Source organism: Emys orbicularis, chromosome 5 (assembly GCF_028017835.1).
Source record: "Emys orbicularis isolate rEmyOrb1 chromosome 5, rEmyOrb1.hap1, whole genome shotgun sequence".
Taxonomy (NCBI): domain Eukaryota; kingdom Metazoa; phylum Chordata; order Testudines; family Emydidae; genus Emys; species Emys orbicularis.
In genome coordinates this window covers 17,486,047-17,511,529 of record NC_088687.1, presented here as the reverse complement: position 1 = coordinate 17,511,529, position 25,483 = coordinate 17,486,047, and the positions used below count along the sequence as shown (strand labels likewise).

At 44.6% G+C, this 25,483-nt stretch overlaps 1 protein-coding gene across 1 annotated transcript in view; it reads right to left on the bottom strand.

Moving 5' to 3' along the window:
- The window catches only part of CFAP299 (cilia and flagella associated protein 299), a 404,541-nt gene that overhangs the window by 1,785 nt on the left and 377,273 nt on the right, over nt 1-25,483 (bottom strand). Inside the window, exon 5 of the mRNA XM_065405676.1 lies at nt 2,903-3,032. Within this exon, the coding sequence (XP_065261748.1) occupies nt 2,903-3,032 (130 nt within the window). The remainder of the gene's footprint in view (nt 1-2,902; nt 3,033-25,483) is intronic.

Genomic DNA, 25,483 nt, shown 5'->3' with positions numbered 1-25,483 from the left:
CAGAAGTAGGAACTTACATTTGTTCAATCAATTCTGCCAAGTCCAATGTAACTGGATAAAATTCAAAACCTCTGCTGGTCGTTTGCTCCTCCTCCTGACTTACCTCAGTGATTGTATAACCCAATATCCCCAGGAACACTATATTAAATTTTGAAAGCAAGTTTGTTTCCTCTTCTCACTGGTCCAGGTTCAGTGGATCAGATTTTCCATTGCCCTGCTCTTTGTACCTAGCCAATTCCACCAGGGCCAAGTCAGTGTAAAACACGACTGTTCTGATTTGGTAGTTTTGGGCCTAAGGGTGTGAAGTGCCCATCTCCCTTTGACATTCAATGCCTAACACCCGTAGGCCCCTTTGAAAATCCCAACCCTTAGGTTTTTGAATGTTCTAGCATTCTAACATTGACATCACATTAACATAGGATTTGGGGCATTTTAATGTATACTAAATCCAATAATGGCACGTGAGTGATTCCCCCCCCCCCTTTGTTTTATGTTTTCAACAATTGTTTGGCATAATTATTTTTAAGTAAAAAAATTTTTTTCAGAATAAGGAAACCAATTCTGCTTCCACTGAAGTCAATGCCACAGCTCCTATTGACTTCAATGGGAGTAGGATCAGACCCATTATTAACAAAAAAGCAGTCTCTAACATGTGTTTATGCCGTATTTATTTTATGACACAGAGTCTATAACATTGTGGATAAAATTCTCTTCACTCATTACAATAAATTCTCCTCTCGATTTCCCTGGTACATAGCCTTATGCAAACATCAGTATTTTCCTGTGTTTGCTTCAGTTATAAACACTTCTGCGCCAGGACAAAGGCATTTTGCTATGTGCATGAGACTAACTTATATCCACCAGAGGGAGCACATACTGACAAATTTCTTGCGTGTGTGGGACAGCGTATTAGATATATTTAAACTGGTGTTTAACCCTTACGCTGCCATAATAACCTCAACCTTCTTCAAGGCCAGTGTATTTTATGGGACTTTCTTCCCATAGGAATTTTCAACCCTGATAACTCCCGCTTTACACTATACACTCGGCCGGCCACATACTGTGTTTTATATTTTCCAGGATGATCAGAATCTTTTACTGTCATCAGACTGTTTTTGCCTCTCTGGTGACATGAACAAAACATCCAGCCAAAGGATATAAAAAAAGTCCAAATTCTTTAAGCACAGAGTCACACACTCTGATTCCATTGAATAGCAAAACAGACAAGTATACATTTCTGATTTTGTCTTTATTTCTATGCTGCACACAATGCTCTGACAGTTGACGTGAGCTGCCTTTTGTATTAATCTGTAAAATGAGGACAAATCTGAAAGCATTTGGCTTTTAGATTTCACACAGGTCCACTGGGCCAAATTTTTTCAACTTGGGTACCTGAAGTCAGGCAGCAAAAATCTCTGCAAAGCTATTGAAATGAGTGGCCTGATTTTCAGAGGTGCCTGGACAGTCTTTCAGCTTTTGATTTTTTTAAAAAGGTGTGGGGTTGTGACCCACACTAGCCCTGCTCTCTGAGTGCTTCTGAAAAGGAATCCATTTTGTTTCAGTTCATTGCAGAAAAACTGCTGGCAAGGCATTAGTCTGTGATTCCAACTGACCGTTCACTCTGGATTTGGTGGTGGTGGATTGCCCAGTCAGGAGCTCGGATTTTATAACTGTCCTATGTCTCCACCCTGGTTCTGAAGGAACTTCACATTTTTTTATCCACGAGTCGGCACATTTCATAAAGGAAAATATAACTTTTAAGTAGGGTCAAATTTGGGCCTGTCAGCCAAGTGATATGCTGCCAACATTTTAACAAGTGCCTCCCCTCAACAATTTTCCACCTCTTCTGGAGATGCATGTAACAGTCTCTGGATAAAATACCCCATTCCCTCCCCCCCACTAAAATCCACTTGTCCCTTCCCCAATCCTGTATTCTTCCCAGACCCAAATACATCAGTCCTTCCAATCCCTCCCACCTTCTGCACCAGCACCTCTCAATTCACTGATTCACCTTCCTCAGCACTTCACTCAGGCTCCTCTGGCTTCCTTACTTGGAAGCAGCAGTGGGAGGAAGCAGGCTGAGGCCTCCACTGGAAGCAGTGGGGGCAGGCAGATCAGAGACCTGTCCTGAGGCATCTCTTGGCAGTGTCTGACTGGAGGAGGATTGGGTGGGTGGGCAGTAGGTCACCTTCGGTGGTAAATTGGGAATGGGTCCTCTTTGGTTCTTGAAGTGGACAGGTCTCTCCTGACAACTGGGGGTCTTCCAGAGCTGGTGTGAGGGAGCATGAGGGAGCGGTTATCCCTGGCTACTGTGTAGAGGAATAAGGTTCCAGGCTCCCTCCCAATACCAGCGCTTCAGACTCTGGCCTGGGGTTGGGGAAGCAGGCACCAGTGGGCCATGGTAGCTGCACAGGTCCCACTTGGTGCAGCAGCAGCTTGGTTTTCCTCATGTGCTACTGAAGTGCCTGACAGAGAGGGGAGAAGACTGGCCTTAAGATTCTGGGGAGGGTAAAGGGAGTCACATGCCAAACTAATTGTCTCATTCACCATAAAAAGCATGTGTGAGAGAGAGAATCTTTAGGTCCTCTCCCCCCCAGCCTCCTGCTGCAGAAATGGCATGGGCTGCATAGTCCTTTCAGTCTTAGCAAACAAACAGTTTATGTTTTCACTGCTGTCTTCACAAGGAAAAGGGCTAGAGACTTGCAGTTAAAAACAGAACGAGCTGAGGTTATCCTTTATGGTACCTAGAGGCCAGCTGTGTTAGCAAGGGGATTGCATGCGTGTGAGCCTGAAATATAAGGTGCATATTCATAAATAATTAGTTTGTAACAGGACTTCAACAGATATGGAATCAAAGAGCCTTGTGTAAAGGAGACTCTGAATATTGAAAAAAGGGATTTACCTTGGGATCCACATTTACTATTTTCCTATCACATTTGTTCTTGAAGAGTAATCCACATGCATTTTCTGCAATCACTTGGTAATTTGGACTGGCATTTGAATTGCTGACATTTCTATCCCAGTTGTAAAAGCTGTGAAAATATAAAACATAAATGCTACCACTTTAATTGATGTCATACTTTCAAATTAAGGGTCTGATTCAGACCGCCTTACTGATGCAAAGTAGCTCCTTATTCCATGAATAGCCCCACGGAAGACAGTGAAATTCACTGTGGAGTGAAGTGCTACTAAACTAGAGTAAGGCTCTCAGAATCTGCTTCTACATGTCTGTTCTGTTGCGTTCAGTTGGTTAAAAAAGAGCCTCTGGCAAACTAAAATTGGGCCCTGTGGGTGCTAGCATAATATATTTAGTAGAACTGCTACTAAAAGATTCATGCACAGGGTTACCTATCGTAGGAAGCAGTCTTGGTTGAAGACTACTACTGTGACAGAAACAGCTCTGCCAACCACCTGAAAGTGCTTAGACCACACTGTGAGAACTAATTACACCTCTACCCCGATATAAAGCGACCCGATATAACACGAATTCGGATATAACGCGGTAAAGCAGTGCTCCGGGGGGGGCGGGGCTGCACACTCCGGTGGATCAAGGCAAGTTCGATATAACGCGTTTCACCTATAACGCAGTAAGATTTTTTGGCTCCCGAGCACAGCGTTATATCAGGGTAGAGGTGTACCTCCCCTTTGTATCTCATTGTAACTTTGTTACTGAATTGTTGCTTTCTTGTTCTTGTATTAATGTAATTTTGGTAGTATTTTAGCTGCTGTACAGCTCCTTTTGGGCTAAATACAGATCGGGCGCTGACTGAGCATGAGTGTCCAAGAGAAAATTCATTAACACGATAAAGAGCTCCTTAAAAAACCTGCGCATTTCAAGTCTGTGATTGGTTCTAGCGCCAATATTCAAATAGGTCTATTATGCTTGCAGGCCTCTTTGTTACAGACCTTGTGTGTGTCATTACTGAACTCCGAGCAAGAGAAAAATCACAATTCGAATGTGTCAAATACAAAATTAAAACTGAACAATTTGAGCAATAAATTAATCAGTCTTCGCTATATGTATTTCGGGATTTCTGAATGCTAGCAGGTTCATATCTCTTATTTTCCTCCTTTTAATTTTAAGAAATAATTCTTTGGGCAAGTGACAATGAAACCAGTGAAAGATCTGCCAAGTTTCCAAGCATGTGGGATGTACCAAAATGGCTGTGAGATTCCAGCCCTGCTTCTGTATTTCTTAACACTGCCCGCAGTGCAGCTGCAGCAAGAATGCCGATTGTATATTATTTGTTGGCGTAGTAGTGGTGCAGCATGTTGTGTTAGGGAAATCTAAAGAGAAGAATGTGAGACAGACTTACTTCTCATCAACCAGATCTAGCCTGGGCAGATTCTCACCTTGGAGATAGGCACGGTAGGAAAAAAAGCCCACCCAGATAATGGAATGACTAGCACAGGCACTGAAACCCACTTTGTGTTCTCTTTGTACCTGGCACTTACACAGCATCCTCCATCTAAGGATCTGAGAGTGCACTGCAGATATTTATTAAGCCTCATCACACCTTTGTGAGATAGTTAAGACAAGTATTATTAGAGCTTGTTAACAGAAGTGGGAACTGAAGCACAGAGAAATTCAGCGATCTGCCCAGGTTACACAAGTCAAGGGCAGCGGTGTGAACAGAACCTGGGAGTCTAGAAGCCCAGTCCTAACCAGTAGAGGGAACCCTGTATCATTAGATGGAGTCCTGTAGCTGTCTCACACTAGTTGTAGACTTCACTGGTCAAGGCTCTTCAGCTGTGACAATCCTGGTGAAAGCTGTAAACTGGATTTTGGTCCCCACTTGCATTGGAATCTGGCTGCTCACCTTTTCCAGGGGGTGAAACTCACCCCAGTGAAGAGGGGCTTGCTCAAGGCCTGATGCACTCTACAAGTTCATTACACAAGTTTAGGTGAGGCTTCAGTGGTGTATAGGGCCCTCAGTGCACTGAGGTAAGATTCACCCATAATGCACCAAATGTCTGACACTGCCATGAAAGTGATATTTCCTACAGAGACTGCCAATCACCTGCTGACCAAAAGAAAAGGTGACAGAGAGCAGCTGGGTGTGGGCTTTGTTGGCCCAGACTTAGCACTGGCCACTTAAATCAGCAACAAAAGTAAAAAGCAAAGCAAAGCAAAACAACAACAGTGTAAAAAGGGCTTGTGCCTGTTCTAGCCCCACCTCCCATCCCACGGGGTTAGATTATTCTATAATGGGTTATTTTTGTCAAAACAAGGATCAGTTCCTTGATTCAGTTCTCTAGTATTCCCTCCCTACCACACATACAGCAAGATCAAACTATTCCTCATAGCAGATTGGGAATTCAGTCAAAAGCTAATTATAAACAATGATGGCTTGACAGCTTTTTCCAGTTTGTGGTTCCATGAATTTGCAATGTGAGCTATCCAGCTTCACTTCCCCTCCTTATAATTTAACTACCGACTTTCTAGAGTTGGGCAGCAAAAGAAGGGGTGCTGACGGGGGAGACGTAGGACAATGAAAGACAAAAGAAATGGAAATCAAAACCAAAACACCCACCGTTACCCTGAACGAAATGACATCCTCATGATTTGTGCCCTCCAGGAGTATCATAGTAGTAATCATTTTAATAGGGGGAAAATTGGCATTCTTAATGTGCTTGCCAAATATGACAAAGTATCAACGTACTTAGATTGGATTTGGCCTGTCAGTCTTTTCGTAGCTTTCTGGAGCAAGCGAGGTCAATGTCTCAGTAGGACACGACACTGTGTAATAGAGCACACATGTCTGACTCCATGCCAACCACTGTTTTATAATAAGATGCATGTCTCAGGCCCTTGGTTAGACAGGAACATGCTACTTTTTTCAAGTAAAACAGTTTAAGATGCTGGGTTTTGGCTTTCTTTTTAAACTTTAAGCAGCTTTGATTGAAGTAAATACATTTGCCAAATGATTGCCATGCTACAGTGTGATTCGTAATGGTGCTTTGGAAAACCATGGCAGTTCAATTTGCTAAGTAGCTACTGTGCAGTGTAACTGTTTTTCATGAAGCTTTTTGCTTTGCTCGCTGTTGGTATATTGTTATCATAAGAACAGAAGAACGGCCATACTGGGTCAGACCAAAGGTCCATCTAGCCCAGTATCCTGTGTTCCAACAGTGACCAATGCCAAGTGCCCCAGAGGGATTGAACAGAACAGGTAATCATCAAGTGATCCATTCTCTGTCACTCATTCCCAGCTTCTGGTAAACAGAGGCTAGGGACACCATCCCTACCCATCCTGGCTAATAGCCATTGATGGACCTACCCTCCATGAAATTATCTAGTTCTTTTCTGAACCCTGTTATAGTCTTGCCCTTCACAACATCCTCTGGCAAAGAGTTCCACAGGTTGACTGTGCGTTGTGTGAAGAAATACTTCCTTTTGTTTGTTTTAAACCTGCTGCCTATTAATTTCATTTGGTGACCCCTAGTTCTTATGTTATGAGAAGGAGTAAATAACACTTCCTTATTTACGTTTTCCACACCAGTCATGATTTTATAGACCTCTATCTTATCCCCCCTTAATCATCTCTTTTCCAAGCTGAATAGTCTCAATCTTATTAATCTCTCTTCATACGGAAGCCGTTCCAAAACCCTAATCATTTTTGTTGCCCTTTTCTGACCCATATCCAATTCCAATATATCTTTTTTGAGATGGGGCGACCACATCTGCATGCAGTATTTAAGATGTGGGCGTACTATGGATTTATATAAAGGCAATATGATATTTTCTGTCTTATTATCCCTTTCTTAATGATGCCCAACATTCTGTTTGCTTTTTTGACTGCCGCTGCATTTTGAGTGGATGTTTTCAGAGAACTATCCACAATGACGCCAAGATTTCTTTCTTGAGTGGTAACAGCTAATTCAAACCCCATCATTTTATATGTATAGTTGGGATTATGTTTTCCAATGTAAATTACTTTGCATTTATCAACATTGAATGTCATCTGCCATTTTGTTACCCAGTCACCTAGTTTTGAGAGATCCTTTTGTAGTTCTTCACAGTTTGCCTTAACTATCTTGAGTAGTTTTGTATCATCTGCAAATTTTGCCACCTCACTGTTTACCCCTTTTTCCAGATCATTTATGAATATGTTGACTAGTACTGGAGGAAGAAAAATACATGTTGAAAGTTAGCTAAAAAGATATGGCCTGATTCTCCTCTCAGTCCGGTGTAAATCAGGAGTGATTCCATTGAAGTCACTGTGTTGCACTGGTGTAAATGAAAATCTGGCTCACAGGGTCAAATTATGCCTGGATCTTGGGTGGTGGGATAGGGTGACAGGAGTCTTTCCCCTCTCTCAGTGCACCTGCAAAATAGGCAGCTATAAAGCTGGAATCTGATACCTTTAATCACCTGGATCGGTGGGTAGTAATCGATCTATCGGAGATCGATTTATCGCGTCTCATCTAGATGCGATAAATCGATCCCCGAATGCGCTCCCGTCGACTCCGGAACTCCACCAGAGCGAGAGGTGGAAGCGGAGTCGACGGGGGAGCCACGGCCGTCAATCCCGCGCCGTGAGGACCCGAGATAAATCGATCTAAGATACATCGACTTCAGCTATGCTATTCTCGTAGATGAAGTTGCATATCTTAGATCGATCCCCCCCCCCAGTGTAGACCAGCCCTTCGTCTAATACCATACTCATGACTGGTCCCATTTAAATCAATGGGATTGCTTGTGGAGGGAGGGAGTGATGAAGAGCCTCAGAAGCTGGTCTATAATTTGACTCCGCACTGTGCTCGGGATTGCAAAAAGCGAGAGGGTGTCTAGCACTGCAAGCAGAGCCAACCTTCGAAAACATTTCAGCTTTGCCTTTGATAACAAGATAACTTTACCATGGTGTTAGCGGTATTCCTGTACTTCATCTAGGCAACACCTGGGGAATAGTGTGAATGGAGCCATAATGTCATTTAGTCCCAAAGGCATTTGAAAAGTTTTCAAGGATGACCACTGTATCAGCCCAGAGGAGGTACGCCTGAGTTAGGGCAGAGATGCAGCCATGGTTCCACCCGCCTGCTAAAAGCTGGACAGCTCCTGCAGGGTTGCTCCGGGGCAGTACAGATCAGACCTTTTTAAAGGTGTTGCCAGAGTCTCTTCTCTGTATTTTCCCCAGCAACCCTGGAAACATAATCAGGGAAATCCTGGCTCCATTGAGGTCAATGGCAAAACACCCATTGACCTCAATGGAGCTGGATTTCACTCAATATCTCCCTCCATCGCTACTGGAATGCTACACATGCACTTTAGCCCATCACTCTAGGATATCACAGAGCCATTGTGTGGCTCACAAGCACACAGAGTAACACAACTCCATCAGAAATAAGTTCATACTAATAAGTAATGGCCACGTGTTTTAAATATGTGCTGCCGTTGTACTAACTCTAAAGGAGCTGTCAGATTGCTTTGTCACTTTAAAAATCCCTGGATTTGTTTTTACTTAATAGGCATTCTAGAAAGTTGCTAGGTACACATTACATGAGAGCTCTGAAAACATCAGTCTACTACTACTAGCACATCCAGGGCAGGTTTCCATTCACTTTTAATAATAAAAGGAAATGATTTTAGCAGATAAAATAAAAAAAGAACAAGTTAAAAATCACTTAGAAAAGTTAGATGCCTGCAAGTCACCAGGGCCTGATGAAATGCATCCTAGAATACTCAAGGAGCTAATAGAGGAGGTATCTGAGCCTCTAGCTATTATCTTTGGAAAATCATGGGAGACGGGAGAGATTCCAGAAGACTGGAAAAGGGCAAATATAGTGCCCATCTATAAAAAGGGAAATAAAAACAACCCAGGAAACTACAGACCAGTTAGTTTAACTTCTGTGCCAGGGAAGATAATGGAGCAAGTAATTAAGGAAATCATCTGCAAACACTTGGAAGGTGGTAAGGTGATAGGGAATAGCCAGCATGGATTTGTAAAGAACAAATCGTGTCAAACCAATCTGATAGCTTTCTTTGATAGGATAACGAGCCTTGTGGATAAGGGAGAAGCTGAGGATGTGGTATACCTAGACTTTAGTAAGGCATTTGATACGGTCTCGCATGATATTCTTATCGATAAACTAGGCAAATACAGTTTAGATGGGGCTACTATAAGGTGGGTGCATAACTGGCTGGATAACCGTACTCGAGAGTTGTTATTAATGGTTCCCAATCCTGCTGGAAAGGCATAACAAGTGGGGTTCCGCAGGGGGTCTGTTTTGGGACCGGCTCTGTTCAATATCTTCATTAACGACTTAGATATTGGCATAGAAAGTACGCTTATTAAGTTTGTGGATGATACCAAACTGGGAGGGATTGCAACTGCTTTGGAGGACAGGGTCATAATTCAAAATGATCTGGACAAATTGGAGAAATGGTCTGAGGTAAACAGGATGAAGTTTAACAAAGACAAATGCAAAGTGCTCCACTTAGGAAGGAAAATCAGTTTCACACATACACAATGGGAAGAGACTGTCTAGGAAGGAGTACGGCAGAAAGGGATCTAGGGGTTATAGTGGACCCCAAGCTAAACATGAGTCAACAGTGTGATGCTGTTGCAAAAAAAGCAAACATGATTCTGGGATGTATTAACAGGTGTGTTGTGAGCAAGACACGAAAAGTCATTCTTCCGCTCTACTCTGCGCTGGTTAGACCTCAACTGGAGTATTGTGTCCAGTTCTGGGCACCACATTTCAAGAAAGATGTGGAGAAATTGGAGAGGGTCCAGAGAAGAGCAACAAGATTGATTAAAGGTCTTGAGAACATGACCTATGAAGGAAGGCTGAAAGAATTCGGTTTGTTTAGTTTGGAAAAGAGAAGACTGAGAGGGGACATGATAGCAGTTTTCAGGTATCTAAAAGGGTGTCATAAGGAGGAGGGAGAAAACTTGTTCACCTTAGCCTCTAAGGATAGAACAAGAAGCAATGGGCTTAAACTGCAGCAAGGGCAGTTTAGGTTGGACATTAGGAAAAAGTTCCTAACTGTCAGGGTGGTTAAACACTGGAATAAACTGCCTAGGGAGGTTGTGGAATCTCCATCTATGGAGATATTTAAGAGTAGGTTAGATAAATGTCTATCGGGGATGGTCTAGACAGTATTTGGTCCTGCCATGAGGGCAGGGGACTGGACTCGATGACCTCTCGAGGTCCCTTCCAGTCCTAGAATCTATGAATCTATGAATCAAGCACACAAATCTAGACAGAAAGCCAAAATCCTGCCCTAGCGCCAGCAAATCAGGCCAGCGAGGAGCAGCAGACATGCCGGCAGGTGTGTCCTCTGCGCAAGGAACCCTGCCATGTAAACAAAGGGGGAAGATAAATGCCAATATATCTTTATAAAGTGATGGGAGGTGTCCAGTGGGGTGCCACAGAGATTGGCTTTAGGCTTGATTTTATTTAACATCTGAAGTGGCGTGCCAGAGCAGTTCTAAGATCAAAGGGTTTGCAGAGCTCCTGTTGGTGATGTAACCCTTTGATCCTACCCACTCCTCGCTCCACTGACTCCTGATCCCCCCCGCAAGCCACATGCTGCTCCACCTCCCCTCTTGGTTCTGCCTCTTAGATTGCCTCTTTTCACCTGCACCAAATAACAAGAGGGAGGGCCTAATTTTTAATGATGAGGAGAACCTGCAGCTGCCATTAACCTGATTTGAAGCTATGTGCGTGCTCAGCACGTCTGAGAATCAGGCTTGGATTGTTTATGGTGGTACATGGGCATATTACTAGGAGCACAGGGATGAAATTGAGCAGAGGTAAATTTGTAAAGGTTGTACTGTGAGGGGGAGGAAGGTGATGAAAAACCGAGCCACTCCCTGTTTTTTAAACTCAAATATTCTCAGATAGTTTTCTGTAAGACACATAGCAGGTAGAGACTATAAGATGTGATACAGGAGTCTGATCGGCACTTTTTTGGGATGACCTATGTAACTCACTTGTGGTTTCACTACTCATGAATTATGCAGCTTCCTCCAACACATGCTGATAAAACCTTTATATGACAACCATGCCTGGATCTGTATATTTACAGATATTGGATCGGATTCTCCCACTCCACCTCAGAGATACCTACACCAGTTCAAAGTGGGTGCAAAGTGCTGGCCACCGTCAGAGACCGGATACTTGACTAGATGGCCCACAGGTCTGATTCAGTTTGGCAATTCCTAGGTAAAGTGATGTGAAATGCTACCATTCTGATTTACTATCGTGTTATACCCACTTTTCACAAATATAAATGCCCACACAAGGTGCAGTGGAGAACCAGGCCCAGAAACTTGAATTGATTGCTCATTTTTTGCTGAATCAACAGACCTGGTGAGTCCGGTGAACAGGTCCTCTCTGTTTTCACTCCACGGGCAAAGCTTTCTTGCCATTGCCCCAGGGCCGGCGCTTCCATTTAGGCGACCTAGGCGGTCGCCTAGGGCGCCAGGATTTGGGGGGGGTGGCATTTTGCCGCCCTTGGCAGCAATTCGGCGGCGGGGGGTCCTTCCACGCTCCGGGTCTTCGGCGGCAATTCTGCGGCGGGTCCTTCACTCGCTCCGGGACCCGCCGCCAAAGTGCCCCGAAGACCGGGAGCGCGGAAGGACCCCCCCACCACAGAATTGCCGACGACGACCGGGAGTGCGGAAGGACCCCCGCCTAGGGCGCCAAAAACCCTGGCGCCGCTCCTGCATTGCCCTACTAACACATGTCACTGTTGCTCTGGAAGTACCACAGCTAGGAATGAGGAAGTACTTTGTCCCCATTTTGTTCTCAACTTCTCTGCTGGAGGCTGCCAACAAAGTTGCCACTTCGTATCAATTGCGAGGGTGGGTTTGTGATGTGGACATTTGTTCAGTAAGAACAGCCTGGAGACAATCAACTGAAAGACAATCAATTTCACCTAGATCACTGAATAGCCAGGAAATCTGGGGCTGGATTTGAACCGAATACCTGTAGATCACGTTCTTTAACTCATTCCTAGTCATCTGACCTGTAAATCAGAAGCAGCCAAATATTTCCCAGCTGAGGGTTGAAGACTAATTGTTATAAAATAAAGTACCTGTTGCTCTTTTCTGTAATATTACAATGTGGCCTTTATAGACTGCAAGACCTAGCATGCAATACTCCCTCTTGAGTAATACTCCCAGTATAGTCTTTACTGTGATCAGAATGGAGCATTGCACAGAAATGTATGGTATTCGCTGCCTGCTTCACTTCTAAATTAAAGATGTGGGTGGCTGCAGGCCACCTTATAGGAACTCTGAGCCACATCTAGTATGTGAACTGAATTTTGGTCATCCTTTCTGTAACCTAATGTGGCTTTACGGAGCTGGCCTAGCATACAACAGCTCTGAGCTGTAAATCAATGTCCTTTCATTTTTTGTGGTCATTAGTAAGTGTCCTGAATACTATACTATTTAGAAATCATTCTGGTAGCCGAGATATTTTTCATGTAATCTGCTCAGCACTTGCATCATTCCTTTTGAGCTACTATTGTATGGCATTTGCATTTTGAGGATGAAGGGCAGGATTAATAAAGAAATATGAAAGCAATAAAAGAAAGGAAATTAAAGTCCTCAGGGTTCAGGCCCAATCCCAAAACATGATGAAACTCCTGTCAGATTCCAGAAGCTATCTTCTAATCACTCAGAATTTATTATCTTATTAGTTCTCACCACTTTTAAAAGAAGAAAAAAAATTATAGCCATGGAAACCTGAAAGCTTTACCTTGAATCCAAGACAAAGAAGCTAAATGGGAACATGCAATGGCTGAAGGAACAACAGGATGAGTAGCTTATACATATTGTGCAACCAACAGAGTCCTTGAAGGCCTTTTGGAAGTTACATATAGGTAATAGATATTAATAGATATCATCAATGTCTTTCTTCTTTCATATCCAACTATAATTTAAGATAAAATAATTAATAGCCAATAAATCAAACAATTTGGTTTTTTTTTCTTTCATTTTTTAGAAGGGTTTTGGTAGGTAGTTCAGAAAACTAAAAATACAAATCTCTATTATGGGCAATTCCATAGTTGGGAGTGTCTCGTGTTAAGTGTGCAAAAGTGTCACTTGCAAAATGCAGATGTGCTGTCCAATCTGTTCTAGTCTCACAATAACTGTCCCTATGTGTCAAGATTTTGGACACTATTGTTTTGACACCAATGAATGTTGAGTTTACTTATTATTGATTTACTGAAATCATTCTTTCATTACCAAAGAAAGGGGACATTATAATAATTTATAGTGGCTTATCTGGAAAGAAAAGCAAGGGGTCACTATAGAGTTCTTAAGTTTAAACAGCCCACATTGATCATTATTAGTTTCCTTTGCCCATGAATAAAGACTGACAGGCCCTGATTCAAACAAGCACTTAAGGTCAGATTTGAAAGGTGTTTAGGGACCTGAAGATGCAGATAGGTGCCCAGTGGGATTTTCAAAAAGTGCCAAGTGCCTAATTGCCACTGACATCAATGGGAGTTGGGCATTAGGCACCTATATATCTTTAAGTGTCTAAATACCTTTAAAATCTGCCCCTAAGCCCATGCTTAACTTTAAACACTTGCTTAAATTGCATTGAAGTCAGTCCTTAGGTGGATCAGGACCCTAACATGCAATGATGAGCAGGAAGACCTAGGGAGAGGGAACAACAACTAGAAAGGTAGGGGACTTTGTAAAGGAAATGTTACAGTATTGTATTGTTACAGTATTGTATTGATTTCAATATGTCTCTTCCTTGTGGAGTTGGGCCAGCTTCCTGAATATTTTCCTTTTTGAAGGAAGCAGGGTTAATATCCATGAATAAATCAATCTCTTAGATCAAAGTTTGATAAACTCTCCAAGATGGAAACGCTGGATCTTTTTGAAGGCATACATTCAAAGCCTTACATAATATATGCATATATTTCTCTGTCTTTCTTTCTGTGGTTTCTTCAAAGGGTTGTCTTCCTTTTCAATTATAATCTCCTTAGGCACTGAAGAAGTTCAGTCCAGAAAGAATCAATCTATAGAACCGTGCATTAAAATTTCCTGCCACTAGCCACACTGGCAAAACAACAACAACAAAAAACACATTTTTGGGCTTTGCCTCAAATATATGCACCTCTTTTGACAAAGCCACCCTCCATGCTTGAAAATTACCTCTCTCTCCTGCCCAGGTAAAAAGCTTCAGAAGCCTCACTTCTGGCAAACCTTTTAAGACCCACAGGCCGGGGTCACAAAGAGACTCCTCACAACAATTTGTTCCCTTAATCATCGCAGCGGAGCTTTTCAAAGCAGTCTAAGGGGGATTTAGACACATATCTGCCATTGAAATGATTGGAAGATGTATGTTGGAATTCACTTAAACTGCCTTGAGATTCTCAGGCCAACTTGTATCTCCAACTTGGTCATCCTTCTCGAAGACCCTGAAATACCTGGTGAGCTAATGGTATTTCCCACTGTGTTCTTTTCATCACCATCTGCCTAGCACCAAGTCGTAGCGTAGACCAACAGTGGAATGAACACCACAAAAGCCTCCATAGCCTGAAAGGATTTTCAGAGGTCTCCAGTAGAAGATGATATAAATTGGAGGTGAAGCAATGAACCTAAGAACTGTATTGGTTTCTTCAGTGTGTGTAGCTGTTTCTATACTAGGGAATTAAAAAAACAAATCCCGCTACTGTTAATACTGGGTCAACACCATCAGTTTTAGAAACGCTGGGTGGCCTCATGGCTCTCTGGCTCTTGTAGCCATTTTCAGCACTTCACTACCCCAAGAAGTCTGGTATCATTTGAACTTTTTCATCAAAATTTGGAAGATAGCTTTTAAGTACACCTCTACCTCGATATAACGCGACCCGATATAACACGAATTCGGATATAACGCGGTAAAGCAGTGCTCTGGGGGGGCGGGGCTGCGCACTCTGGCGGATCAAAGCAAGTTCAATATAACGCGGTTTCACCTATAACGCGGTGAGATTTGTTGGCTCCCGAGGACAGCGTTATATCAGGGTAGAGGTGTACCTAAGCATAGCTTCAAAATTTTGCCCTATCTCCCACCTTGGAATACTCCCAGGACTTTTATCTGTTTCAAGATGACCTCACCTTCAAAATATAGGAATAGGAGTGATTACAACATGATAGTCAGTCCCCCTCCCACCACAAAAACAATGAGTTTTCAACAACTTAAATTCCAAACTTCTCTCTACAGATTTCTGCATATGTTTGTGAACAAGACATTTTTGATGTCTATTCAGGAAAGATATACTCACAGCAGGGAAAAATTCTCTTGGAAGAAGATTTCCTAAGATGGTTAGACCGTAGGGGCTTTTATCAAATGTACACCTTAACAAAACACACCTAAGAGAAGCCTATGAATTGCAAACTCTGGGCACAGGATGTTAAAACCACCATGGGCAATAGACAGTGGGCATGTACTTTATAGCACCTATTAGAAACATCAATATTTCATACTTATGAAGAGATGCATTTTGTTAGTATTAGACAAGGTTTGAGCACTCAGCAGCTTCCATTGGAGTTGATGGAAATTGCTGGGTGTTCAGGAGTTTTGAAAATTAGGTCACTTGTTCAGGTGCCTAAATATGGTCCTAGAAACCTAACCTTAGGCACCCCTCCATTAAAATCATGGCCTTGGTATTTTTAATTATATTCTTAAATTTGTATTGACCTCTCAGGAAACACATGGACCATTTTTCCCTGTTACACATCCCATCTATCATACTTTACACATTTCAGCTGTTGGTGTGATGCACCATAACATGGCATGAATGGCACAAATCATCATTTTTACATTGAAAACAGACTTTTTTTTATCTTTCATGTCAAAAATCTGCTACCAATCTGGAAGCCTGATATATTCAGTTTAAATGTACTTTTAGCAGCAGCGCAAACAGATGATATAGTATCTCTGTAGTCAACTGTTCTATTTCTATCCAAACAACGTGGCGTGTCTGTGTTATGAATAACGCAATATGGTATCAAGAATGAATCACATTCCTTTTATCTTTTCATTCTACAACAGATTCATATTCACTGCTTCTAACCTGAGTGCAAAGATCCTGTACACGAGACACATACCTGTAGCTAGATTTTCAAAATGTTGTCATCTACTTGCACATGTTAAAACTAGAAACAGGCTATAAGCAGAACCTTGAACCTAAACCTCTTTGAAAGTCAGAGGGAATTTGGATTCAGAACCCAGAAACTGAATTCACTAATACAGTTTTGGTTCTGGGTTAGATACAAACCCCAAAAGGGCGTATTTTTCAATTCCAGTTCAGACAGCTGCTTTCACAAGATTATAGCCCATTAGGACAGACATGAGAAGTAGCTGATCATGCTGGCTTTTTATCACTTTTAATCAAAATCTTACAATACAACTGAACTTGAACCACGGTCTAAACCTACTCTGGATATGAACAGGGTCTCCATATCCCATCTCTAGTAAAAACAATTAATTGTGTGTGGCAGTGCACATCTGGGCCATGGAATTAAAAATGTGCAACACTTTTGACTTGACGGCAAATGCACACATCTAGGTTCCCTTTTTTTCTGCACAGCTCAGCTAGGAGGAGAATGAATGGTACTTTACGAAGATTGTTGGACAAATGTGGGTTTTCAAAGAAAAAGTTGTGCAGGAAGCTTTCCTTTATCTTTATCAGGCAACTTTACATAGAAGAAAACCGCAAATGAGTCAAACTTGTTTTTATAGAATCGTAAAAGTCACAGCAAAAGTGCTTTTAATTATTATTATTGTCCATCCATAGCTCTTTACTTTACACAGCACTTTACAAAGAGCTTACCATTTAAATAAGACCAGTTGTACAGAGACAGTCGAAGACACAGGTATTGGAAGGTGGTGGAGATCACTGACAAGGAGAGGAAGGGAAGAGGTTTTTAAGAAGGGATTGAGGGAGGAGAAGGCTCTTGGTAAATAAAGTCAGAGATGCTGATTCAGCAAAGAATTTTAAGCACATTGAATACAATGGGACTACTCAGTGTGCTTAAACTTGCTTTGGGACCTTATTGAATCAGGGCCAAAGAGAGTGTTCAAGCTGTAGGGGGCTGCATGAAAGAAAGCAAAGTATGAAAGGGAGATGAAAGTAGGAGTAGGGCACAAGGACTGGAAGGTGTGAAAGGAGAAGGAACGGAAATGAGCAAAGATGTTTGCACGAGTTTGCAGGGTCTTGTAAGTGAGGACAAGGATCTCAAATCTGATGTGATAAGAGACAGGAAGGCGGTAAAGAGATTCACGTAGGGAATGAGTTGGCCAGAGTAATAATTACTCATATTAGCTTCAAAAATACCCTAGGGTGTTTGGATCAGAGAAAGCAAACAAAGAATATACATGTCCTTGCAAGGAATGGGAGTGAATATCCAACACGGGGATAAACAGATACATAAGAATACAGCAGCTGTAATTTTTTTTAACATTCCAAGGGAAAAAGATTTATATAAACATATGACAAAGAACATTTTGTATCTGGATGAGATTTGACGAGTCAAACACACAGAAGAACTACACTTAATCTGCAATAATTAACATTATGTCACCTGTAGTCTTTTAAGGAACAGGCTTATTGTCTGCTACGGAGCCCATAGTTAGAATACTGACAGAACATCACAGCTGCCTGGTTCTGGAGGTAGGTTGGGAAGTCTGCAGCAGTAGTCTTTCACATATTTTTTTGACATTTATGATTATTGTTCCATCTCAAAAGGGTTGATTCCTGCATGTTTTGGGTGAAGGTTAATGTCAATTCCTATTTAATCAAAAGCAATGCACCCATTACTAGCCAAGACAGTAAGTAACTAACTAAAACAACTACAACTATGTAAACTGAAGCCGCTAGCCCAGGTCTGGAAGTCAGACCAATACTGTCAGGTTCCCTAGGGTTGCAGTAGCGGTCAAGGAGCCGAGGTGGTTGGAGGATATCTCAGATGGGGGCCCACTCCAAGGAACATGGCTTTGACAGAGGTTCTGCGAGCTTAACATGAAGGAGCACTGTTCCCACAAGTGGGAATGCGTACCTGCCTTTGAAAAAGAACTTAGTGATAATGGGCATGATTGTCTTCTAACTTACCCTTGTTTTACACAAGTCAAAATCTATCAACTCCAGTGGAGTTACTTCTAATTGACATTGGTATAAGTGAAAGAAGTATCAGGCCTAGGATCAGAGCCAGCTTTAGGACCTGCGGGGCCCGATTCGAATACCTGGCGGCAGTCCGGGTCTTCGGCGGCGGGGGGTCCTTCACTCAGCTCTGGGTCTTCCACGGCACTTGAAGGACCCCCCACCACCAAAATGCCGCCGAAGACCCAGAGCGGACCCCCCGTCGCCAAAGTGCCGCCCAAGACCCGGAGCGGACCGCCGCCGGGTGAGTAAAAAAAATTAAAAAATTAAAAAGGCGCCTAAGGCACGGGGCCCTCTTAGGCACGGGCGCGGGGCCCAATTCTGGGGAATTGGCCTAAAGCCGGCCCTGCCTAGGATCTGAGACTGGGAGATTGGGATGGTGTCTCTAGTCTTGGGATGGTGTCCCTAGCCTCTGTTTGCCAGAAGCTGGGAATGGATCACTTGATGATTACCTGTTCTGTTCATTCTCTCTGGGGCACCTGGCATTGGCCACTGTCGACAGACAGGATACTGGGCTAGATGGACCTTTGGTCTGACCCAGTATGGCTGTTCTTATGACTGTCCAAAAATCTAGCATTAAATCAGAAAAACTTTGTTTTAATCCCGTTTTATAAAAGGAGATGTGGATACAACATTTAGGAGAAATAAATGACATATAAAGTCCAATGAAATCAATGGAATCTTACAATTGAGTTCAGTGGGCTCTGGATCTGGTCCATAAAGAACTTTGGTTGCAGTAGTGAAACTGGAATGGGGTGATTTGAAAAGGTTAGGAAAGAGGTGTTTACTTCATGGTTTTGGAAACACTTCAGTAGCTTTGTTTTAAAAAGAAGATTGCATCAGCTCTACAATATACTGCAGTGGAACTCAGGATCAGCAAATGAGAGCAAATGTATTCTCAAGTGCCTTGATACCTGATTCTGAGAGAGGGACCAAACAACTTTTAGAAAAAAGGTACAGTCCTACTCCCATTGAGGTCAAAGGCAAAACTTTGATGACCTTCAGTGGGAGTAGGACTGAGCTTAGCGAGGAGCACACACTTTTTTCCAGATCTGCATAGACCATAAATGAAATCATGGCTCCATTGCTGTCCATGGTAAAACTCCCATGGACTTCCATGGGGTCATGATTTTACTGTATACTGGGTAAAGACAATTCTTTTCTTTGTAATACTAGGATGTTTTATTTTCAGTTACAAATCCTGGAAAGTCATGTATCTGCTGTAAAGACCCACTACAATACATATTTTTATTCTGATCATAACTTGGGTAAATTATGATAATGTATCTAAGCACTGGTAGTATGGTCAGTGTGGTAAAAAAACGAGGAAGAAAAGGTCCCTTACAATCTAGGGGTATGTCTACACTACGAAATTAGGTCGAATTTATAGAAGCCGGTTTTATAGAAATCGGTTTTATATAGTCGATTGTGTGTGTGTGTCCCCACATAAAATGCTCTAAGTGCATTAAGTCGGCGGACCGCGTCCACAGTACCGAGGCTAGCGTCGACTTCCGGAGCGTTGCACTGTGGGTAGCTATCCCACAGTTCCCGCAGTCTCCACCGCCCATTGGAATTCTGGGTTGAGATCCCAATGCCTGATGATGCAAAAACAGTGTCACGGGGGGGTTCTGGGTACATGTCGTCAGGCCCCTCCCCCTCCGTCAGAGCAACGGCAGACAATCAATTCGCGCCTTTTTACCTGGGTTACCTGTGCAGACAACATACCAGGGCAAGCATGGAGCCTGCTCAGCTCAGCTCAGCTCACCGTCACCATATGTCATCTGGGTGCCGGCAGACGTGGTACTGCATTGCTACACAGCAGCAGCTAATTGCCTTTTGGCAGTAGACGGTGCAGTATGACTGGTAGCCGTCATCGGCTATCTGGGTGCTGGCAGACGTGGGGCTGCATTGCTATACAGCAGCAGCTCCTTGCCTTTTGGCAGTGGATAGTGTATTACAACTGGTATCCGTCGTCATCGTACTCCTCAGTGAGTTCGGTCAGAGGCACCTGGGCAGACATGTTTTGTCTCCTGGAGACTCAGTCCTGCCGGCAGTCCTATTGAACCGTCTTGACGATGATGGCTAGCAGTCGTTATACAGCATCTTCTGCCAAGCACCCAGAAGATGCCGATGGCTATCAGTCATGCTGCACCATCTGCTGCCAGCTTAAGATGTAAAAAATAGATGGACCAGATTTGTTCTGTATTCATTTGCTTCCCCCTCCCTCCGTGAAATCAATGGCCTGCTAAACCCAGGGTTTTGAGTTCAATCTTTGGGGGGGGGGCATTCTGTGTGACAGTTGTTTGTGTTTCTCCCTGATGCACAGCCACCTTTGTTGATTTTAATTCCCTGTAAGCCATGTCGTCACTCGCCCCTTCCTCCCTCCCTCCGTCAGACAATAGTTTCACGCCTTTTTTCAGCCCAGACGCCATAGCACTGAGATCATGGAGCCCGCTCAGATCACCGCGGCAATTATGAGCACTATGAACACCACGTGCATTGTCCTGGAGTATATGCAGAGCCAGAACATGCCAAAGCAAAACCAGGCGAGGAGGCGATTGCAGTGCGGCGACGAGAGTGATGAGGAAATAGACATGGACATAGACCTCTCACAAAGTACAGGCCCCAGCAATGTACAAATCATGGTGTTACTGGGGCAGGTTCATGGCGTGGAATGCCGATTCTGGGCCCGGGAAACAAGCACAGACTGGTGGGACCGCATCGTGTTGCAGGTGTGGGACGATTCCCAGTGGCTGCGAAACTTTCGCATGTGTAAGGGCACTTTCATGGAACTTTGTGACTTGCTTTCCCCTGCCCTGAAGCGCCAGAATACCAGGATGAGAGCAGCCCTCACAGTTGAGAAGTGAGTGGCGATAGCCCTGTGGAAGCTTGCAACGCCAGACAGCTACCGGTCAGTCGGGAATCAATTTGGAGTGGGCAAATCTACTGTGGGGGCTGCTGTGATCCAAGTAGCCAAGGCAATCAAAGACCAGCTGATATCAAGGGTAGTGACTCTGGGAAACGTGCAGGTCATAGTGGATGGCTTTGCTGCAATGGGATTCCCAAACTGTGGTGGGGCGATAGATGGAACCCATATCCCTATCTTGTCACCGGAGCACCAAGCCACTGAGTACATAAACCGCAAGGGGTACTTTTCAATGCTGCTGCAAGCCCTGGTGGATCACAAGGGACGTTTCACTAACATCAACGTGGGATGGCCGGGAAGGGTACATGATGCTCGCGTCTTCAGGAACTCTGGTCTGTTTCAAAAACTGGAGGAAGGGACTTTCTTCCCGGACCAGAAAATAACTGTTGGGGATGTTGAAATGCCTATCGTTATCCTTGGGGACCCAGCCTACCCCTTAATGCCATGGCTCATGAAGCCATACACAGGCAGCCTGGACAGTAGTCAGGACCTGTTCAACTATAGGCTGAGCAAGTGCCGAATGGTGGTAGAATGTGCATTTGGACGTTTAAAAGCGCGCTGGCGCAGTTTACTGACTCGGATAGACCTCAGCGAAGCCAATATTCCAATTGTTATTGCTGCTTGCTGTGCGCTCCACAATATCTGTGAGAGTAAGGGGGAGACATTTATGGCGGGGTGGGAGGTTGAGACAAATCGCCTGGCCACTGATTACGCGCAGCCAGACACCAGGGCAGTTAGAAGAGTACAGCAGGGCGCGGTGCGCATCAGAGAAGCTTTGAAAACCAGTTTTGTGACTGGCCAGGCTACGGTGTGAAACTTCTGTTTGTTTCTCCTTGATGAACCCTTCCCCTTCCCCTCCCCCCCCGGTTCACTCTACTTCCCTGTAAACTAACCACTTCCCTCCCCCCTTCGAGTACCGCTTGCAGAGGCAATAAAGTCATTGTTACTTCACATTCATGCATTCTTTATTAATTCATCACACAACTAGGGGGATAACTGCCAAGGTAGCCCGGGAGGGGTTGGGGAGGAGGGAAGGAAAAGGACACACTGCAGTTTAAAACTTTAAAACTTTAACACTTATTGAAGGCCAGCCTTCTAATGCTTGGGCAATCATCTGGGGTGGAGTGGCTGGGTGGCCGGAGGCCCCCCCACCGTGTTCTTGGGCGTCTAGGTGAGGAGGCTATGGAACTTGGGGAGGAGGGCTGTTGGTTACACAGGGGCTGTAGCAGCGGTCTCTGATCCTGCTGCCTTTCCTGCAGCTCAACCATACGCTGGAGCATTTCAGTTTGATGCTCCAGCAGCCGGAGCATCGACTCTTGCCTTCTGTCAGCAAGCTGACGCCACCTATCCTCTTCAGCCCGCCACTTGCTCTCTTCAGCCCGCGATTCAGCCCGCCACCTCTCCTCTCGTTCATATTGTGCTTTTTTGCACTCTGACACTGACTGCCTCCACGCATTCTGCTGTGCTCTGTCAGCGTGGGAGGACAGCTGGAGCTCCGAGAACATATCATCCCGAGTCTGCCGTTTTCTCCTTCTAATCTTCACTAGCATCTGCGAAGGAGAAACATTTGCAGCTGGTGGAGGAGAAGGGAGAGGTGGTTAAAAAAGACACATTTTAGAGAACAATGGGTACACTCTTTCACGTTAAATTTTGCAGTTCACATTACACAGCACATGTGCTTTCATTACAAGGTCGCATTTTTCCTCTTATATTGAGGGCCTGCTAGTTTGGTGTGAGAGATAACTCACGCAGTGCCAGGCAACAGAATTCGGCTTGCAGGCAGCCATGGTAAGCCACAGTCTTTTGGCTTTTTTAACCTTCATAACATCTGGGAATGGTTTCAAACAGCAGCGCCCTCATTTCCCATACCAAGCACCCGTTGGGTTGGCCATTTAAAATGGGTTTGCAATGTAAAAGGAGGGGCTGCGGTTTCCGGGTTAACATGCAGCACAGACCCAACTACCCCCCCCCCAAACACACCCAATTCTCTGGGATGATCACTTCACCCCTCCCCTCCACCACGTGGCTAACAGCGGGGAACATTTCTGTTCAGCTGAGCAGGAACGGGCACCTCTGAATGTCCCCTTAATAAAATTGCCCCATTTCAACCAGGTGACCGTGAATGATATCACTCTCCTGAGGATAACAAAGAGAGATAAGGAATGGATGTTGTCTGCATGCCAGCAAACACCGGGACCATACGCTGCCATGCTTTGTTATGCAATGATTCCAGACTACGTGCTACTGGCCTGGCGTGGTAAAGTGTCCTACCATGGCGGACGGGATAAGGCAGCCCTCCCCAGAAACCTTTTGCAAAGGCTTTGGGAGTACATGAAAGAGAGCTTTCTGGAGATGTCCCTGGAGGATTTCCGCTCCATCCCCATACACGTTAACAGACTTTTCCAATAGCTGTACTGGCCGCGATTGCCAGGGCAAATTAATCATTAATCATTAAACACTCTTGCTTTTAAACCATGTGTAATATTTACAAAGGTACACTCACCAGAGGTCCCTTGTGTGCCCTCAGGGTCTGGGAGCACGCCTTGGGTGAGTTCGGGGGTTACTGGTTCCAGGTCCAGGGTGATAAACATATCCTGGCTGTTGGGGAAACCGGTTTCTCCGTTTCCTTGCTGTGAGCTATCTTCATTGTCTTCATCATCATCTTCCTCTTACCCCGAACCCGCTTCCCTGTTGCGTGATTCTCCATTGATGGAGTCAAAGCACACGGTTGGGGTAGTGGTGGCTGCACCCCCTAGCATGGCATGCAGCTCCGCGTAGAAGCAGCATGTTTGCGGCTCTGCCCTGGACCTTCCGTTTGCCTCTCTGGCTTTGTGGTAGGCTTGCCTTAGCTCCTTAATTTTCACGCGGCACTGCTGTGCATCCTTGTTATGGCCTCTGTCCTTCATGGCCTTTAAGACTTTTTCTAATATTTTGTCATTTCGTTTACTGCTACGGAGTTCAGCTAGCACTGATTCGTCTCCCCATATGGTGAGCAGATCCCGTACCTCCCGTTCTGTCCATGCTGGAGCTCTTTTGCGATCCTGGGACTCCATCAGGGTTACCTGGGCTGATGAGCTCTGCGTGGTCACCTGTGCGCTCCACGCTGGGCAAACAGGAAATGAAATTCAAAAGTTCGCGGGGCTTTTCCTGTCTACCTGGTCAGTGCATCTGAGTTGAGAGTGCTGTCCAGAGCGGTCACAATGAAGCACAGTGGGATAGCTCCTGGAGGCCAATAACATCGAATTCCGTCCACACTACCCCAAATCCGACCCGCAAAGGCCGATTTCAGCGCTAATCCCCTCGTCGGAGGTGGAGTAAAGAAACCGGTTTAAAGGGCCCTTTAGTAAAAAAAAGGGGCTTCGTCATGTGGACGTGTCCAGGCTTAATTTGATTTAATGCTGCTAAATTCGACCTAAACTCGTAGTGTAGACCAGGCCTAGGTTGAGAGGTAACTTGATACATAAGGAGAGTACCCTGGGTGGCTAGAAAAAGATTATTTGAATTTTAACTAATGGGCAGATATGACCTAGAGCAGGGGTCGGCAACGTTTGGCACGCGGCTCGCCAGGGTAAGCACCCTGGCGGGCCGGGCCAGTTTATTTACCTGCTGGCGCGGCAGGTTTGGCCGATCGCGGCCCCCACTGGCCGCGGTTCGCTGTCCCGGGCCAATGGGGGCGGCGAGAAGCCGCGGCCAGCACATCCCTTGCCCGCGCCGCTTCCCGCCGCCCCCATTGGCCCGGGACGGCGAACCGCGGCCAGTGGGGGCCGCGATCGGCCGAACCTGCCGTGTCAGCAGGTAAATAAAACTGGCCCGGCCCGCTAGGGTGCTTACCCTGGCGAGCCGCAGTGCCAAACGTTGCCGACCCCTGACCTAGAGGAATTAACATCAGTAGGCTTGGTGGAAGCCAGAGACTTGAAAGACAAGGGGATGGTCACCTATCAGAACAGAGTGAGGAAGGAATTCATGGTGAACTGAGTAACATGAAAAAAGATGGGAATAAGAGAAGAATACAAAGCGAATGATGAGGTGAGAGGCATTAGAAGAGCAAAGGAAAAGAGCAGGGGTGTAGAAATAAATGAGACCACAGCATAGGCATGAGTGGAGATGTGCAGGGCCTTGATGATGAGGAGAAGAAACCTGACATACATGCAAGAAGAAAAAGGAAGCCATGGGGGAAATGGGTAATGACATGTTCTGAGTGGTGGATAAGGAAGATATTTTTAAGCATAGTATTTTGGATTGACTGGAGGACACTGTGGTGGGAATGGGAGGAGAAGGGGAAACTGCATAGTCAGTACATGGGAAAGTGTTTTAGGTGTAAAGATACAAAGGAAGGGGCAAACTGTTGAGATGTACAGAAAGAAATGAAGGATTGGTGATACTGATGTGGGGGTGAAAGAAAGATGTGTCAAGATGGACACCAATTCTACCAATCAAAA